The sequence below is a fragment of the Chelonoidis abingdonii genome, chromosome 14 (genome assembly GCF_003597395.2).
Source record: "Chelonoidis abingdonii isolate Lonesome George chromosome 14, CheloAbing_2.0, whole genome shotgun sequence".
Lineage (NCBI taxonomy): Eukaryota > Metazoa > Chordata > Testudines > Testudinidae > Chelonoidis > Chelonoidis abingdonii.
In genome coordinates this window covers 11,073,315-11,091,684 of record NC_133782.1, presented here as the reverse complement: position 1 = coordinate 11,091,684, position 18,370 = coordinate 11,073,315, and the positions used below count along the sequence as shown (strand labels likewise).

Sequence of the window (18,370 nt, the reverse complement as noted above, 5' to 3'; positions counted from 1 at the left end):
CCATACAAAACACCTCTGGTGGCTTTTGCTTATTATGTAGGTCAGTATCACAACTTTCCTACTTTATAGCTATCTCACTTGTTGGCAGCTCTGGGATCTGATTGTTTTGTGTGTCTACAGGAAAACTCTAATATGATCGCAGTTTTAAAATTTTATTTCACATAACATTCCATCATTTGGGTTCCTAGTTCTTACCAATAATAACGTGAGCCGCATTTAGCCAGGTATTGGGAAGAGGGAGAGAAATCTTCCATAAAGTGCCATTTCATTACGGTTATTGCAGCCCAGTGTCTGGAAGAGCCTCCTAACCTTCCTCTTGCAAGACTTAGCAACACTGGGATTGGGAGAGAATCCAGGCTGCAGTCTGTTTAAGGTTTGGGAATAGGTCTGGAAGTGTGGGCAAGTTCATGACCCCCAACCCCTCTGCCAAAAGCATTTCTAGGAAGTGTAGTGCCGGGGGTGCTGTGGCATCTAGGCGTCCCTAGCATGACACACTGGGAAGGGAAGCAGAAAATAAGCACATTTTTGTCTGATAACAGGAGACAGCGGTTGGAGGCAGGAGCTGGAAGTGTCTCCCAGTGATTGGGAGAGCTCTACCTGCTTACATCTCCTTTAATCCTCAAATCTCTGGGGAGAATTGGGAACCTCAGGAGGAAAAAGCCTTTTGTGTTTACTTTCAGCTTCAGTACCAGACTTGACAGTTTGGTTTTAATCAGTGCTCCCCTGGGGCAAGTCTGGGTTCTTCTTCGAGTGATTGCTCATATCCATTCCAGTTAGGTGTGCGCGGGCCGCGTGCACGTTCGTCGGAAGATTTTTACCCTAGCAACACTCGGTGGGTCGGCTGGGCGCCCCCTGGAGTGGCGCCGCCATGGCGCCGCCATGGCGCCAGATATATACCCCTGCCGACCCAACCACCCCTCAGTTCCTTCTTACCGCCCATGTCAGTCGTTGGAACAGTGGAGCGCGGCTTAGCTGATCTCCACCTCCCTAGCTACTCGTAGTTTTCTCGTTGTTATTGTGTATAAAGTTCAAATTTTTATACTTGCAGTTAGTTTATTATTTTCTTTAACATAGTTAGTGTATATAGTTAAGAGGGTTTCGGGGATTAGCCCCTTCCCCTCATCCGGTGCCGGGGCCCATACTCGGTTCACCAGGTTTCAAACCGTGCTCGGCCTGTCACAAGCCGATGCCTACAGGAGATCCTCACGACTCCTGCTTTAAGTGCCTCGGGGAATCCCACCTCGCAGATAAGTGCCGCGTTTGCAAGACCTTCAAGCCTTGGACCAAAAAGGAGCGAGACTTTCGTCTTAGCTCCTGATGGAGGCAGCTCTTACTCCTCCGCAATCGGCACTGAGCGCCGGACAGTCCGCACCAGGGAGAAGTGCATCTTCTGCACCGGAGCACACCGGTACCGCTAAGGCCCCTCGGCACCAACCGTCACCGGCCCAGATGTCTGCTCGGCACTGCTCCCTCTTCCTGTGGGTAAAAAAACATAAGACTCCTGCGGCTTCCGTGTCCATGCCGCAGTTGGAGCACCCGCTCAAGTCGGACCACTCGGCACCAACAAGTGCCGTGGCACCGACAACTTCAGCACCGTCGATTCCAGTCCCGCAAGACCCGTCGAATCCGGTGCCTGACAGCTCCCCGGCATGCGCCGTGGTTGAGCTTACTATTCCCTCCACGCCGGAGACTTTCTCTACGGCAAGGGAACTGATTGCACTGACGGAGTCTGAGCTGCCTCAACCCCCGCCACCGCTGGTGCGGGTTATACAGTCCATAGGCAAGCCTGCCCTACTGAGACCATCCTCCGTCGGCACCGCTGAGAGGCACCGATCACGATAACGGTCCCGCTGGCGTTCTCGGTCCCATTGCCAATTCCAGTCCCGATGCCGCTCGCAGTCCTGGTATCGTTCTCCATCTCAGTACCGGTCGCACTCACGGCACCGTTCAAGACCCAGTTCACCGGCCTGGTACTCTCAGTACCGATCAAGCTCCCGGCGTCGAGCTTTGAGGTCCCGGTGGACCTCCCGGCACCGTTCCGGTCGCAGGTCCCGGTCTTGTTCCCAGTACCGGTATAGTGCCCGGCACCGCTCTCCGCTGCAGCGTACAGACAGACTACCCAGGGATGGAGACCATTCTCAGGGGTTTTCAGCTCTTCCTTGGCCGTCTCGCCATGCATCTATGTCATCCCATGCAGACAGTGCTTCCTAGGCACAGGACCGTGACTTAGATGTTCCCAGCCGTGTCTTTCAAGAGACCCAGGCTCAAGACCAAGGACCTCATCAGTGGTCCTTCTGGACACCTTGGGCATATCACCAAGCCCAAGGTGGACCTCCAGTGCCATCACGCTCCGTACCGTCGGAGCACCGGGTGCCGGAGGCTACTGTTAGCCACCCCCCTCCTGCGGCTACAGAGGACGCTCCCATTCAGGCACCAGACCCTCAGGTCCCACCATAGCCGGATGTCGCCCAAGTCCACGAGACAACGGAGGACCCAATTGTCTCTGGCCTTTCCTCTTCCTCTTCTTCAGATGAAGCGGTGGCGGGGACATCCTCCTCGGGCCCTCCTCCAATTGACCTAAGGTCACATCAAGACCTCCTGAGATGGGTGGCTCTGAATATGAACCTCCAGGTGGAGGAGGTTCCAGAGATAGAGGACCCGGTGGTAGATATTTTGTCGGCTGACACTCCCACAAGGGATGGCCTTACCATTTATTCAGACGATCCAAACGAAGGCTGATACCATCTGGCAGTCTCCAGCATCTATTCCGCCACAGCTCGGGGAGTTGAGAGGAAGTACATGGTGCCCTCTAAGGGGTACGACTACCTGTACGTACACCCTCCTCCTTCATCGTCCAATTGGTTAACAAAAGGGAGCGCCATGGCCAGCAAGCCTCTGCCCCAAAAGCAAAGGAGGCTAGGCGCATGGACTTATTGGGGCGTAAATTCTACTCTGCTGGGGGCCTCCAACTCAGGGTGGCAAACCAACAAGGCCTGCTTAGCCACTATAACTGTAACACCTGGGCGGCAGTTGAGAAATTCACAGACCTAGTCCCCCAAGACTCGCGCCAAGAGTTTGTGGCCCTTTTGGAGGAAGGAAAGAAGGTGGCGAGAACTTCTCTCCAGGCCTCCTTAGATGCAGCCGACTCCGCAACCAGAACTCTGGCTTCAGGAATTACCATGAGGCAAATATCATGGCTTCAGGTGTCAGGCTTTCCACCTGAATTGCAGCATATGAATTCAGGACTTGCCCTTCGAAGGTCAGGGCCTATTTTCAGAAAAGACTGACCCTAGGCTGCAGAGTCTGAAGGACAATAGGGTGATCATACGCCCGCTCGGGATGCACACACCGCAGACTCAGTGCAGACCCTTCCGGCCCCAGCCTCAGTGGCCTTACCCCCCGCCTAGACAGCAGCAGGATTTCAGCAGGAGGCATGGCCAAGGCAATCGTAGACGGCAGTCCGGACCCCAAGGGGGTCAGAATCACGGCCCCACCAAACCACCCGCAGGACCTAAACCAAACTTTTGAAGGTGCGCCCGAGGGCGACGTACCAGTTGTTCAACAGGATCCTTTCCCTCCCTTTTGCAACCACCTTTCCTCTTTCCTCCCTGCGTGGACCCAACTAACTTCAGATCATTGGGTGTTACGCACGGTAGAATTTGGATACTGCCTTCAGTTTATTTCGTCCCCCCCCTCCACCCCCATCCTTGTCCCTCTTCAGGGACCCCTCTCACGAGCAAATCCTCTTGCAGGAGGTACGGTCCCTCCTTGCCATGGGAGCTATAGAGGAGGTACCGGAGGACTTGAGGGGCAAGGGGTTCTACTCCTGCTATTTCCTAATCCCCAAGGCGAAGGGAGGTCTCAGACCAATTCTAGACCTGCTGGGACTCAACAAGTTCTTGATAAAGTTGAAGTTCCGCATGGTATCCCTGGGGACCATCGTCCCATCCTTGGATCCTAGAGACTGGTATGCCGCCCTCGATATGAAGGACACGTATTTTCACATTGCCATTTATGCTCCGCACAGATGGTACCTCAGGTTTGTGGTCAACCGTCAACATTTCCAATTTACAGTCCTTCCATTTGGCCTCTCCACAGCCCCAAGAGTGTTCACAAAGTGTATGGCCGTAGTTGCCGCCTCCCTCCGTCGTCGATGCATACATGTCTTCCCGTATTTCGACGATTGGCTCATTCGCGGGGCCTCCGAGACCCAAGTAACGCAACACGTGGGCATCGTCAAGGACCTATTCATCCAACTAGGCCTGATGATCAGCCTAGAGAAATCTACTCTGATTCCCACACAAAGAATAGAGTTCCTTGGGGCCATTCTGGACTCTAATCTCACCAGGGCCTGCTTACCACAGCCATGGTTTCACGCAATGATATCGATTATACAAGGCCTACAAAAATTCCCAACCACTTCAGCTCGAACTTGTCTCGGCCTCCTGGGTCACATGGCTGCCTGCATGTTCGTGACCAAGCATGGCAGGCTACGCCTACGTCCCCTTCAAACTTGGCTCTCCTCAGTATACCACCCGGGGGGAGACAATATAGACAGGATCGTCACGATTCCCCCGAGACTCCTAGGCTCCCTCGACTGGGGGTTGACACCCTCCCTGGTGTGTGCAGGAATGCCGTTCCATCCGCCCCACTCTTTTATGGCCCTGACGACGGATGCGTCATCTCTCGGCTGGGGTGCTCACCTCAGACATCTTCACATTCAAGGCCTTTGGTCATCTCAGGAGCTGGCCTTGCACATCAATGTCCGAGAGTTGAGAGCAGTCTGACTTGCGTGCCAGGCATTTCAACAGCATCTGCAAGGCCATTGTCTCAGTGTTCACAGACAACACAACGGCCATGTATTACATACACAAACGGGGGGACACAGTCCTCCCCCCTTTGTCAGGAAGCCATTCAACTCTGGGACTTTTGTATAGCCCATTCGAGAGATCTGGTGGCGTCCTTTCTCCCAGGGGTTTGGAACACTCTGGCGGATCGACTCAGCAGATCCTTCCGCTCTCACAAGTGGTTGATCCGTCTGCACATTATTCACTCTGTTTTCCAGAAGTAGGGATTTCCCCACATAGACCTCTTCGCTTCCCGCGAGAACAGGAAATGCCAGATGTTCTGCTCCTTCCAAAGTCTCTCCCTGGGCTCGATCTCGGATGCTTTCCTGATACCGTGGACGAGCCAACTGCTTTATGCCTTTCCACCGTTCCCGCTGGTTCACAGAGTCCTGCTAAAACTCCACAGGGATGGAGCTCGCTTGATCATGATCGCCCCAGCGTGGCCCAGGCAGCACTGGTACACCATGTTGCTTGACCTGTCGATAGCCAGCCCAGTTACCCTGCCTCTTCTCCCAGACCTCATAACTCAGGACCACGGCAGACTTCACCACCCAGACCTGCAGTCCCTTCACCTCATGGCATGGCTCCTGCGTGGTTGAGCCAGTCAGAGTTACGCTGCTCTGCCTCAGTACAACAAATACTCCTGGATAGCAGGAAACCTCGGTCTATGTATCTGGCCAAGTGGAAGCGTTTCTCCTGCTGGTGCGAAACGCAAAATGTTACTCCCACTGAGGTCTTGATCCTCACCATCCTGGACTACCTCTGGTCTCTCAAACAGCAGGGCCTAGCGGTATCATCACTGAGGGTGCACTTGGCGACCATTTCTACCTTCCACTCAGGGGAGAGTGGCTGCTCCATGTTTTCACATCCTATGGTTTCCAGGTTACTCAAGGGCTTGGAGCGCCTATACCCCCAAGGACGCTGCCCTGCCCCTACCTGCCCTGCCCCAACCAGACTTACGTCTCCACCATTCAAGCTGTTAGCAACTTGCTCACTGCTATACCTTTTCTGGAAGACAGTTTTCCTCCTAGCCATTACATCGGCCAGACGAGTCTCCGAGCTTCGGGCGCTCACAGTGGACCCACCGTATATTGTCTTTCACAAGGACAAGGTGCAGTTGCGACCATACCCAGCGTTCCTCCCGAAAGTGGTATCGGCCTTCCATATCAATCAGGACATCTTCCTTCCGATCTTCTTCCTGAAGCTGCACTCATCACAACGGGAGCAACCATTGCACTCCCTAGATGTCTGTAGGGCGCTCGCATTTTATATCGAACGGACGAAGCTCTTTCGTAAATCGCCCCAACTCTTCGTCACAGTGGCAGACCGAATGAAGGGCCTACCTGTCTCCTCCCAGAGGATCTCCTCTTGGGTGACGGCGTGCATCCACACTTGTTATGACTTGGCTCATGTTCCCTTGAGCCATCTTACCGCACATTCTTCCACGGGCTCAGGCTTCATCTGCTGCCTTCCTGGCTCATGTACCAATCCAGGAAATATCTTGCGCAGCTACCTGGTCTCAGTCCACACTTTGCTTCGCATTATGCTCTGGTTCAACAGTCTAGAGATGACGCAGCCTTTGGCTCAGCAGTTTTTGCATTCTGGCACATCTAACTCTGACCCCACAGCCTAGGTTAAGGTTTGGGAATCACCTAACTGGAATGGATATGAGCAATCACTCGAAGAAGAAAAGACGGTTTCTCACCTTGTAACTGTTGTTCTTTGAGATGTGTTGCTCATATCCATTCCAACCCACCTTCCTTCCCCACTGTCAGAGTAGCCGGCAAGAAGGAACTGAGGGGCGGTTGGGTCGGCAGGGGTATATATCCGGCACCATGGCGGTACCACTCCAGGGGGCGCCCAGCCGACCCACCGAGTGTTGTTAGGGTAAAAATCTTCCGACAAATGTGCACGCAGCGTGCACACACCTAACTGGAATGGATATGAGCAACACATCTCGAAGAACAACAGTTACAAAGGTGAGTAACCGTCTTTTCTCTGGAGAAAGAAACCCTATGGGAAGAGCCATGTTTGATTTAAAAGGAACTCCAGTGGGAGACGGGAGTAGCCTTTGGGGAATGTCAGCCCAATACACTTCTACCCCAATATAACGCGACCCGATATAACACGAATTTGGATGTAATGTGGTAAAGCAGTGCTCGGGGGGGGGGCGGGGCTCTGCACTACGCACTCCGGCAGATCAAAGCAAGTTCGATATAACGCGGTTTCACCTATAACACGATAAGATTTTTTGGCTCCCGAGGACAGTGTTATATCGGGGTAGAGGTATACATTCCTGAATGTATAAAGCCATAATAATTTTGGTTATTTGGTAGACTGTTGCTCCTTGTTTTAACATAAATGTGATGTTTGGGATGACAATTGCTGTGTGGCATCTGTTGTCTCTAACTATGCTTCACCAAGCTACAGGATAAGCAAATAGCAGAGTATGCTCAGTTATCTATTTTGGAAAGCTTAACATTTTATTACCACTGTATCAGCATATTAAGCATCTACTTTTCTCAAAGTGAGCCTGTTCCATGTAGCTTCTCAGTCTTAATCCCTCACTATAGGCATGTTGCTCTGTCGTGTGGGGAAACAGAAATGTAGGTTATTTTGCACTGCTGTGTGACGAAGCCATCCACTCTTCACCTGACAATTTTGTTGTCTTATGCTCAGAAGTTTATAGTCTGATTTTTAAAGGTGGTGCTGCCCCTCTGTAAATCAGTGGAAGTTGTGGCTCATCACCTGAATGTCCGACCTTCCGTGGACTCTTATAAGATTTAGTAGATCTGAAGGCCACATCCTCAGAGGTGCTCAGCACCTGCATTTGCCATTTTGTAAATGTTCATTGGTTCTCAGGATTTGGCATTCGGATCCTGATTGTGCAAATGCTTGTTAAGCATGTGTACAAATTTTTAGGTTGAGGGCCTTCCCCCAACTTCACATACATTTTCCTTTCTCTACAGCACTGAGTACAAGAGCAGCACTCAGCAAATTATTATATTTTCTTTTCAAATTTGGAGGTTTGAAGAATAATCAAATCACTGCTTTGAATAAAATGACTTTCTGTCTTGTACTCTAGGACCTGCTGAGATGCAGAGTTTTGACATCAGGAATTTTTGAAACGAAGTTTCAGGTGGACAAAGTAAACTTTCAGTAAGTATCCTCCTTCATTATTGCTGAATTTAACACTTAACAGAAAACAAGTATTTTTCAGATACTTCTGTCTAGGAGCTTTACATTTTAAGGTTTAAAAACACCATGGAAATTGGCCGACATTTTGATGCTTGTGATTTAATGCCAAAGAATTGGTGGTTTTTTCCCACACGTTTTGATAACGCTTTTTGATAATTTGATTCTCCTTTACTCTATCTTTCTATAAACCTGAAAATAACTTTCCTCCTGATTCTGCTTTTTTCTAAATGGCAAACATCTTTTTCTTCTGTTTTAATGCAGCTGATATTAAAATGGATACTGTTTTGTTTACAACAAATGTGTATATAGCACTTTAACTTTCCAAAATACCTGTCTTGTGCATTTGTATCATCTTCTCTGATTATGCAAAGCCAGGAAAGGAAGCAGAAAATGCACTTTTGTGAATAACATTAAAATAACGGGGCCATGTCTGTTTTTTTTTTTAATTGCTCCGCAGTAGAGTTAAGAGAAGATATGTACACACACACACATTTAAAAGAAGGTGTATACAAAAACCACTTTATTGGATAAATTCTGCCCCTCTCGTAATGATCTGCAGCTCTCATTGTTCTCAGTGGAAACTGCATACAATTTGCCCCACAGAGCACAGTTTTTTAAAGTAGTCACTTAGGCCCCAATCTGTACAGGCCACTGCATCTGAGTGGAGCCCTCCTGACTTCAGTGGCACTTGGTGTAGGCTATGGGGCCTACCTGTACATATCTCACTTTTAAGATTGGGACCTAAAATTGTACTCTGGGATCCTGTATTTGCTTAAGTACTAAGAGTGTGTCTACACTGCAGTAAAACGCCCATTGCTGGCCCTTATCAGTTGACTGGGGCTCAGGCTGCGGGGCCGGAAAATTGCAGTGTAGATGTTTAGGCTTAAAATGGAGCCCAGGCCCTGGGACCCTGACTCTCACCGGGTTTCAGAGGCTGAGCTCCAGCCCAAGCCCAAATATCTACACCACTGTTCTTAGCGCCACAGCTCAAGACCTCGCAAGCCCAAGTCAGCTGACCCAGGCTCTGAGACTCACTGCCACAGGTCTTTTTGTGCTGTGTAGACATACCCACAGATAACACTATCTGAGCTGTTACCTAGATTCTTTTCCCAAATCTCTTCATGTCATGAACTAATCTCTCATTTGAACTCTGGAGTTGGTCTGTGCTCTGCTTGCCTTTTTAATTCTGTTTTGGTTTCCTATAGTTTTCTTTTCCTCTCCTTCCTGTTGCCTTTCATATTGTCTCTTGGAGAGTGTCTGTCGACCAGTTTTATCTAAATATAAAAGAACAGAGAGAAACTTTTTTCTTTGAACTGTTTCTATGCCTTCTTTTCTTCCAGGTCTGTCGTGTTCCATATTTAATAAAAGTTTAAAATCAGTGTACTGACCAAGCTGTCCAAAATCTAGGTGTGTATCAAAGTAACAGAAGATGCACACTTTCCTCCCTTTTCCACTTTATAAGGAGGTGGTGCTTAACGGTTGTTTGATGGCCCTGACCCAAAAATGCTGACTCTTAAATATCAATCTGATATTGTTGAACCTAGATCTACAGTATCTCTGTGAGGAAACCTCTCATCGTAGTAGTTTTATTAAATGTCTCTTTGATCAGTGAGGACAAATAAGAACCCTGTGATATGCTTCAGCAGTTCTAGCTTTTCTTGTCTTTTTAGTGCAAATGAGGGAATGGGCTTGTCTACATGAAATCTTGGTGGGCAGCAAGCCAGGGTATGAATGTATAGCACACTAAATCACTGGGCGATCCTGCTACCACATATTAAAAGTTCATTAGCGTGCTGTGACATTCCGCTATTTCAAACAGAACTGTAAAACTTTTAGTGCGCAGTAACAGGGTCCATCCACACGGACAGTTAATGTGCAGTTGTCTTGTGTGCCGTAGATTTACACCCCAGCTTGACACACACTAACTTTTCATGTAGACAAGCCCTAAAAGTACTACATTTTGTTTTGGGGTGAAAGCCTCTTTGCACTGGCAAATAGGCTTTTACTCCTGCCTGCAGATTCTGGCAGTCCTTTGTCTCATTAGGTTCTGAAAAATGGGAGGCCTGGGGTTGTTTACATTCTGTGTTCACAAACAGTGTTTACCCTTACTTCAAATACTGTATGTCAGAGTCAGGAGAGCAGCAGTGTTTTTGTACAGTAAGTGACTAAGGGTTTTTCCTCTTTAGCATGTTTGATGTTGGAGGGCAGCGAGATGAACGCCGAAAATGGATCCAATGTTTCAATGGTAAGATTTGGAATTGATTGCAATATTTTAATGTAAATAACAACACATGAGATTTAACTCCTGTCCTCTTTAATTGTCTGGAATCATAGGGTGTCTCTTTGAACAGACAGATTGGCTGGAATTTGTATCATCGTATAATATATTGTAACTGTTTTGAATGTCTTGAGTGAAAATTTGGGTGGGAAGAAAAGCAAGCTGGGTAACTTAAAATAGTTTGTCCAAACTTCCTGCAGCCCCAAACATCCGGCTGTGCTTTAATAAGTTCTCCTTTTTATGATTTGCCCACGACATGACAGTTCATTTCCAAACTCTGTCTGTTCTGTCTTAACAAGTGAAGGGCTACATGCAGCATAAATACAGGTGATCAAATTAGAATGCCACATTATTGTGTGTAAGAGAAGCTATGTTGCTGACCTAGTAGGTGCCACTCTTCCAAGTTAACAGTGAACCATTGCCACAGTCAGGTGCTAGGGAGCCCTTTGGAAGTTCTGGCTTTTGGATAAGTTGTAAAATTGTGGTCCAGAGTGGCACTGCTCATAGTTTTCCACTGAGTTTTGAAATTGTTGCACTTTAGGCATTTAGGTATTTCTGTAGGACAGCTTTTAAAATAATCCTATAGAATGTATTAGGCCCTGTCTAAATTGACCAGGAAAACTCTAACCACCTTGCTGGGAAAAACTGTTGGTAAGCTCCTTCCTCTAGAATGCTAACATAGCAAAATGGCACTTAAAAGTCCTATGCACTTTTTGCAAGAGCTGGACTGTTAACACTTTTTGTGTGTCCTGGCCAAAATTCCTTTTGAGTCTTTCGTAAACTCCCCCGGTAGTTTAAATTGTCCATAGTCCTTTTTGTGTCCTGAACCTAATGTGTGTGAGTTTTGTACAGCTGCTGCATTCCACCCCAGAAGTGTCTGCATATCAGTTGTGTGTGAAGCATTTCTTTTGTGCACATAATTTTGTAAAGCTAGATCTAGTCAAAAATTTTCAGACTTCTGTTTTTCCCATTAAAAAAATTAATTTAACAAAATTCCTCTCCCCCTTTTTTAGACCAGTTCTAATGACCTCATAGAAGGGGGAAGATGCTAAATAGAGAGAACATAGTTTACTTGCTTGTTATTCAGCTACAGTTGCCGTCATAATATCATCTGAGTAATGGGATATGCATGGGACTGCTGTGCAATGTTTCCTTTTGCCCTACTAATAAAAGATCTGTTCAGTTTTCACCACTGCTCCTTCCTCTTCCTGTTGCCTTATGATCTGCTTCATCTCTCCTGCTATTGATGTCTGAGGCAGATGAGCTTGGAAGTCAGTATGAGGGGTCTGGAGCAGCACAGCCACATAGAATCATAGAATCTGAGATTCTATGATTCTGTGATTCTGTCTCTCTGGAAAGAGGCAGTGTCCCTCTGAGAGGTATAGTATGCGGTGGGAGGAATTAAGACTGCAGCCATGAATTCACAGTGACTCTTGTTTCATCCTTCTCTTTTCTTTCCTTACCTTTTCTCCAGTCATCTTTCCTCTCATCTTTCCAAGGAATAGCATTTTAGAAAAAGGTTTTGAGAAGGGGCCATACTAGTGTGATTTCAGTGGTTGTGCCTTTTGTTGCCATGGAAGCAATTGCCAAAGGCATCTTTGCTTTCTCTTCTCCCAGTGGCTCCCTAGAGTTGATTTTTAGCTTTTTAATTCCCTCTTTTCTTTTCATTCTTCTTTTCCTTTTAAAACTCACTCCCTTTTTCTCTGTACTTCATCTTTCTCAATCTTTTCTCCAGTCTCTGATCCTTCTTTCCTCTCTTTCTATAGTTTCTTTCTATTTTTTCATTCCCCTTCAATATCCTGCATCCCTTTCAGTCCTCTGACTTCTCACTTGCCTCTGTTATGCTTTCTCCTCTTTCTTATTCCTTACACCTAAAAAGCAGGAGGCAATCGTTTTAGGCCAGCCCCTCGCCACCTTAGTGAAGCTGGGAGCTTTACAGTTTCATAGAACTCTGGGGTTCTTGAAGATTTTTATCGGGATCTTGATGTTAACTACTGGGTGTTTCTTGATTTAGATGTGACTGCGATCATATTTGTGGTGGCCAGCAGTAGCTACAACATGGTTATACGAGAGGACAATCAGACCAATCGGCTTCAAGAAGCACTAAACCTCTTCAAGAGTATTTGGAACAACAGGTCCATGAATTGAAGTTTCATCATTAATTTCACATGCATTAGTAACACAGTGTTATATTGATAAAGTTAATCTTTGGTATAAAGTGCATCATTTCTATTTCTGACATGGCCCAGTCAATCATTACCTTTGATCACCACTGTAAACCTGATATATGGAATACTAACACACAGTATTAAAATCTAATGGAAAAAAACTACGCAGTATTGGGAAAATGGTAGTCCTAATAGTGGGGAAAAAATAAACTAAGCTTAAGAGAAACTATGATAGTACAGAATATGAATATATTCTCTAAAGCTGTGGTTTTCAACCTTTTTTCATTTGCAGATCCCTAAAATATTACAAATTGAGATGCAGACCTCTTTGGAAATCTTAGACATAGTCTGTGGACCCACAGAGGTCTGCGGACCACAAGTTGAAAACCACTTCTCTAAAGTGTAGTGTGTTATGTTTTTTGTTATTGATGTTTAAGCTCAGCCCTATGTTCTAACAATATTTGGCTTCAATTTTCTATAGGTGGCTACGGACCATTTCAGTAATTCTTTTCCTGAATAAACAGGATTTGCTAGCAGAGAAAGTTTTGGCAGGGAAATCTAAAATTGAAGACTACTTTCCAGAATTTGCTCGCTACACTACACCAGAGGATGGTAAGAGCATTGTTCTCATCTTTTTGATAAACATGTGTCATCAAAGTACCACTTCCTTGGGATATAGTATTTGTTAATTGTGTATGTAACATTTATTGGAAGTTTCAGATAAACTGTCAAACAAGCAAATGTCTAAAGTTGAAAGAACGTTCATTATCTTTCAGACAAATTGTAATTTAAATATTTCTGCAGTCCCGGTAGAGGACGTTATCTGTTGGACATACACATAGGCATCTCAACAGGCTATCATTTTATTACACACTTTGTTGCTAGACTCCTCAGTGCAGTGCTGGGGTGCAGCAGTGTCCTTTGAGGTTCAAGATTCCATGGGAACACCCTTTCTGTGTGTGACAGCACTTTTTAATTATCTTTTTTTTTTTTTTTCCTCTTTAAAGAGATTCTCTAAGGAAGTTTCCATCTCATATTATTCGGTTACTTATAAAATAAATATACCTGTTAAAGATTCATTCATTTTAGTGACCATCAGCCTTCCTTTATCTGCAGCCAGAGTAGTACAACTTAACCCAGTCAATGGCATTAGAGGTGATATGGTGTTGCAGCTTACCTGTAAGTTCCTTACAAAAGCTTGTATTTGCACTAATACATCCTTACATTCTGACCCATTCCTGACATTATGGATACCATCATATTTTGTTGCTTTCCTGGAGTCTTACTGTTTTAGATACCATATTAGAGACTAGAACTATAATATTTTATGTTAAGAAAATTGTTTCAATTGCAATTGCACAGAAAACAAAGACTAGTTCATAAAGTTGATGGTCAGTGGGTAAGTTACGATTTTCAGAATCATTACTATGAAACTCCTACTTTAACAAATGCTTATTGTATTATTATTATTAACCAGCAACACCAGAGCCTGGTGAGGATCCCAGAGTTACAAGGGCCAAGTATTTTATTAGAGATGAATTTCTTGTAAGTATTTTCTTTTTTCTGTGTACGTTTTTCCATGATAAGCTAAACTGTGTTTTAATATTGCAGAGCTGTTTGCCTATTCTTACAGTGGCTTATATTTAACCTGTGTGCTATGGAATACACCCAACTAGAGGTTTAAAAGGTGTTGAATTTTTTAGCTACTTTTCATTTGTTTAACAAGATACACAGTTAAATGATTAGAATAATTGTTGAGAATCCATAATTCTCAAATGGGAGATAACGGGTGAATCCTTAACCCCACTGACAACAGTAGCAAAACTCACATTGACTTCAGTGGGAGCCAAGATTTCATCCACTACGTCACTTCTAAAGGATGTTGTGGTTCAAATCAGTACATTATCTGCTGAATATTAATATTTCCCTGCATCGTTCCCATCATCTCTTTAGCCTGCTGATTAGTTTTAGTAACAATTGTTTAAGTATTTGTACCTGAATTGGGTGTCATTATTATTAGGGATACTGAGAATCGCAATAAAAATTGGGACTCGTTTACACCAGAACCAAAAAAATACTGAGAGACTGTGTGTAGTTTGTAAAGAGGAGTTGAAGATTCACACACAGGCAAAATTCAGTGCTCTGGAGGGAGAAGCTATGGGAGTGGTGTGGGCCAAGTCCATCCCTTATCTGCACATACATTTCTCCATTAATGTGAATTGGTCAAGTTATCTTCTCTCTGTAGTTACATTTCAGTTCCCATATACTCAGTTTTTCCACATGCAACCTAGTTCCCCTCAATCCTTGGGGTGAAAACCTGATCCCACTGAAGTCAATGGGAGTTTTGCCACTGACTTCAGTGCGGTCCAGATTTCACCTTAGAACAGCAGTTCTCAAAGTGAGTTGCGACCCGTTTTAATGGGGTTGCCAGGGCTGACTTAGACCAGCTGCAGTCCAGGGTTGAAGCCTGGGCAGTGGAGCTCAGGTTACAGACCCCCTGCCTGGGCCTGAAGCCCTTGGGCTTCAGCTTTGGTCCTCACCACCCAGGGCAGCAGGGCTAGGGCAGACTCAGGCTTCAGTGCCCCCTTCTGTGGTTGTGTAGTAACTTTTGTTGTCAGAAAGGGGTCATGGCACAATGAAGTCTGAGAACCCCTGTCTCAGAACTTACATAATATCCTCACAAACATTCAGCGGAGGCTTGAGAGCATAATTTTTCCAGACAATTTTATTTTGACACACAATTTCTCTGTACTATTCCTACAGAGAATCAGCACAGCAAGTGGAGATGGAAGACATTACTGCTATCCTCACTTCACCTGTGCAGTGGATACAGAAAATATCCGGAGGGTTTTCAATGACTGTCGGGACATTATTCAACGGATGCACCTTCGCCAATATGAGTTGTTGTGATGGAGAGCACTTTTTTCTGTGTTTTGGACTCCTTATTCCTTATTAAAAAAAAAAAAAAAAAGAAAAACAAAAAAGAAACAAAAAAAACCCTTGCCCACATAGGGTGGAAGAGAACTGTTGCAGTCTCCCTCTGATTTGCACCCCTCAACTTTTTCTCCTTGCTGGACAATAGCAGCACTTCTAAGCTTGCTTATGTCCCCCTCAGACAGTTTGAAATGGCACCTAAAATTTAAAGGCCATTTTCATGGGGGGTTCCATAACACTGTTGTTAACTAAATAAATAAATTAATTAAAGGCTCTGAATGTGGAGCACCTGAAAGGATTGGGGATAAAATTAAAAAAGTTAACAAAAAAAAAAACGGGGGGGAAAGAAAACCTTAGGTAATTTAGCACTGTTGTGGGCATAATCATATAACCCATGATCTCAACTTTGTATCCATTCACTGCATCAGACAAAAGAAGGTGCCAAGTCACAGACCAAGTTTGAAGACAGACACTTGAGTTTGGTTCTCTGACTGTAATGTGGCTTTGAACGGAAATACTGACAATTCTACAACAGACCTAGACAGTGCAAAAACTAACCGCTACCTTTCAGAAGGGTATTTTTAAATCCAGTCTTGGTGGTCTTAAGATGACCATGGACGTTAAGAATTGAACTGCGTATGGCCTGTGATTGCAGAAAGAGTTAACCACACACTGTTTTCCGTTTGTCCACTGATGATCCTGTCAGCTATAAAAATCATTATCTGGACTTTAGTCCTCACGGTCTTTCCCTTCTTTTTCTTCTCCCTGCCGTCATTTTTTTATTTTACTGCTGGATTATTATTCTTGTACAGACTGTAAAATGTATTATTTTGTACAACTTTATTGAAAAAATAACTTGTAGAAGATCTTTGTGCCTTGATTATGGCTGTACCTGTACAATGAGCTAAGATGTAAGTATGTTTGATTGCGCTGTACAGCTTTGTCAACCCTATCTGCAGCATTAGCTCAAGGTAGGGAAAATTTATCTGTAGTTTAGTTTTTCTGGTTTATAAAAGAAGGAAAAATACTGTTTAGTAAAAAACAAAAAAAAACAAAAAAAAAGTACAAATTGTGCAAACTTAACCACTTTAAAAGTGAGGTCTTCAACAAGTGACCAGATGTTGCAGCATCATGCTTTTTAATTTTTAGCTTTAATTCATTTAAATCTCTATCCAAATGCAAAACATGGCTTGTTTCTACATAAACCAAATTTTGCTACAAATTATAAATGTTAGTCTTTGGTCATTCATAGTCCTTTTTGCAAAAGTCAAAAGCAGAACAAAAACAAACACACAGGTATCATGCAGGTCTGGTGACCATCTGTAGACTGGGCCAAATACCCCACCAAACTCCGCTATCCTGCATGGGCATAATACTACAAGAATGATACGATGTACACCGCCCTTGGATTTGGCCACTGAATTCCAGTTTCAAATGACATTTTTATCTCTCTTTTAATAAAGAGATATCTTAGAACCTTTTTATTTTATATTAATTATATAAGTAGCTTAAAGTGAAGATGTGTGGATTTTTTCTTAAACTTGAATAATTTATGCAAATTATATGCTTAGAACAACATGTGGTACAGTAAAAAGAAAAAAGAGCAAAAATCACTGTAGCAATAAGAGAGCATGTAATTTTAGTAACTACTACACTGCTTTATATTTTATACCTAGGTGTTTTATGTCTCTGTGACTGTATTACTTTTTCATGTGTCTAAACCTACGTGTACAATTTGTACAAAGTCAAAAATTACAGCTGTAATAACACATCTAGAACAGTGTTAGCATATATTACTCAAACGCCCTTCTCCACTCTCTCCCTCCCACCTGCTCCCCCAAACCAATCTGGATCTTAACGCAGTGAGTTTTTTAAAATTATCTCTTTCCTTTCACACTAGCTTTTTTCACAAGACGTTAATTTCTTTTTGGGAAGAGGTCCAGTTTAAATTAAAGCTAGGGTGTGGTGAAGCAATGTCTGTGTGGCTAGATTTGCTGCAGGTACTGGATGCCTTTTTAATGTTACAAACTGTAATCCTGCAGAATTGAGAATTTTTTGTTATTGTTGCTTTTGTGGCTTCCTTTAATTAGGAAATTAACCATCTAGTCCATTTTCACACATGCAGAAAGCAAGGACTTAGTGTTGGTAATGTTTCATTCCCCACTTGGTTCAGAATGACTAGTGATCTTTCAGAAGACGCTAGAGTGTCTTGAAACTTTGCCTGCAATTGCTAATGAGATTTGAAAAACCTGTCTGTCCAGTTCACAATCTGGAAAGCTGCCATCTGAACCTTGTGAATCGGTAGAAGAGCTTGACCCAAAATAGCCCTCGCATTCTTAGATTGGAATCACTACCTGTAGGTTAAGGGTTGGGGTTTCAGTAGGTAAAAGTGGGATGAAAAAGAAAAGGAAATAAAACATGAGCCTTAATTTTTGTTACGGAAGCCAAAATCTTTAAGTTAGTGCCAACCCTTATCTTTTTAAGCCTGGAGGGAGTTAGTGGAAGCACCAAATTTATATATGGGGAGGTGGGGAATCTAATGGTAAGGAATGTAATCTCTGATCTGAGAAAAAGAAAGCACCTCCTCTTAAAAATACAGAAACTATGTCAAACTCCTTCCTCTGACAATGACAAGGATACACAAGCATATGTAACTAAGACAATACCATTTTAAGAAACTTTCCTATAAAGCTTTATATGAATGGAAATGTTTAGGAGATGCTTTTTTTGAGCGAGAGCGAGAGAGAAGGCAATGTATTGAAAAGTCAGGTTGCACATGTATGGAGTGTGTGTGTGTCTTAATGTCTCAGTATTGCCTTTGTTAGTTTCTTCAGTAGTCCATGCAGTTTGGTGGCCTGGTAAACGCAAGTCTTATTTTTAACAGCTTTTCTTTTTTGTTTTGTTTTTATTTTTAATACAAAACCATAAAGCTTTAATGCTTGCTA

At 44.4% G+C, this 18,370-nt stretch overlaps 1 protein-coding gene across 4 annotated transcripts in view; it reads left to right on the top strand.

Moving 5' to 3' along the window:
- GNAS (GNAS complex locus) overlaps positions 1-18,370 on the top strand; it is a 249,684-nt gene extending 231,314 nt beyond the window's left edge. For all 4 annotated transcript variants that reach the window (XM_075072240.1, XM_075072241.1, XM_075072243.1 and 1 more), the window contains 6 exons: positions 7,933-8,006; positions 10,232-10,290; positions 12,338-12,458; positions 12,973-13,103; positions 13,969-14,036; positions 15,255-18,370. In XM_075072240.1, coding sequence (XP_074928341.1) covers positions 7,933-8,006; positions 10,232-10,290; positions 12,338-12,458; positions 12,973-13,103; positions 13,969-14,036; positions 15,255-15,401 — 600 coding nt within the window. In that variant the 3' untranslated portion in view covers positions 15,402-18,370. The remainder of the gene's footprint in view (positions 1-7,932; positions 8,007-10,231; positions 10,291-12,337; positions 12,459-12,972; positions 13,104-13,968; positions 14,037-15,254) is intronic.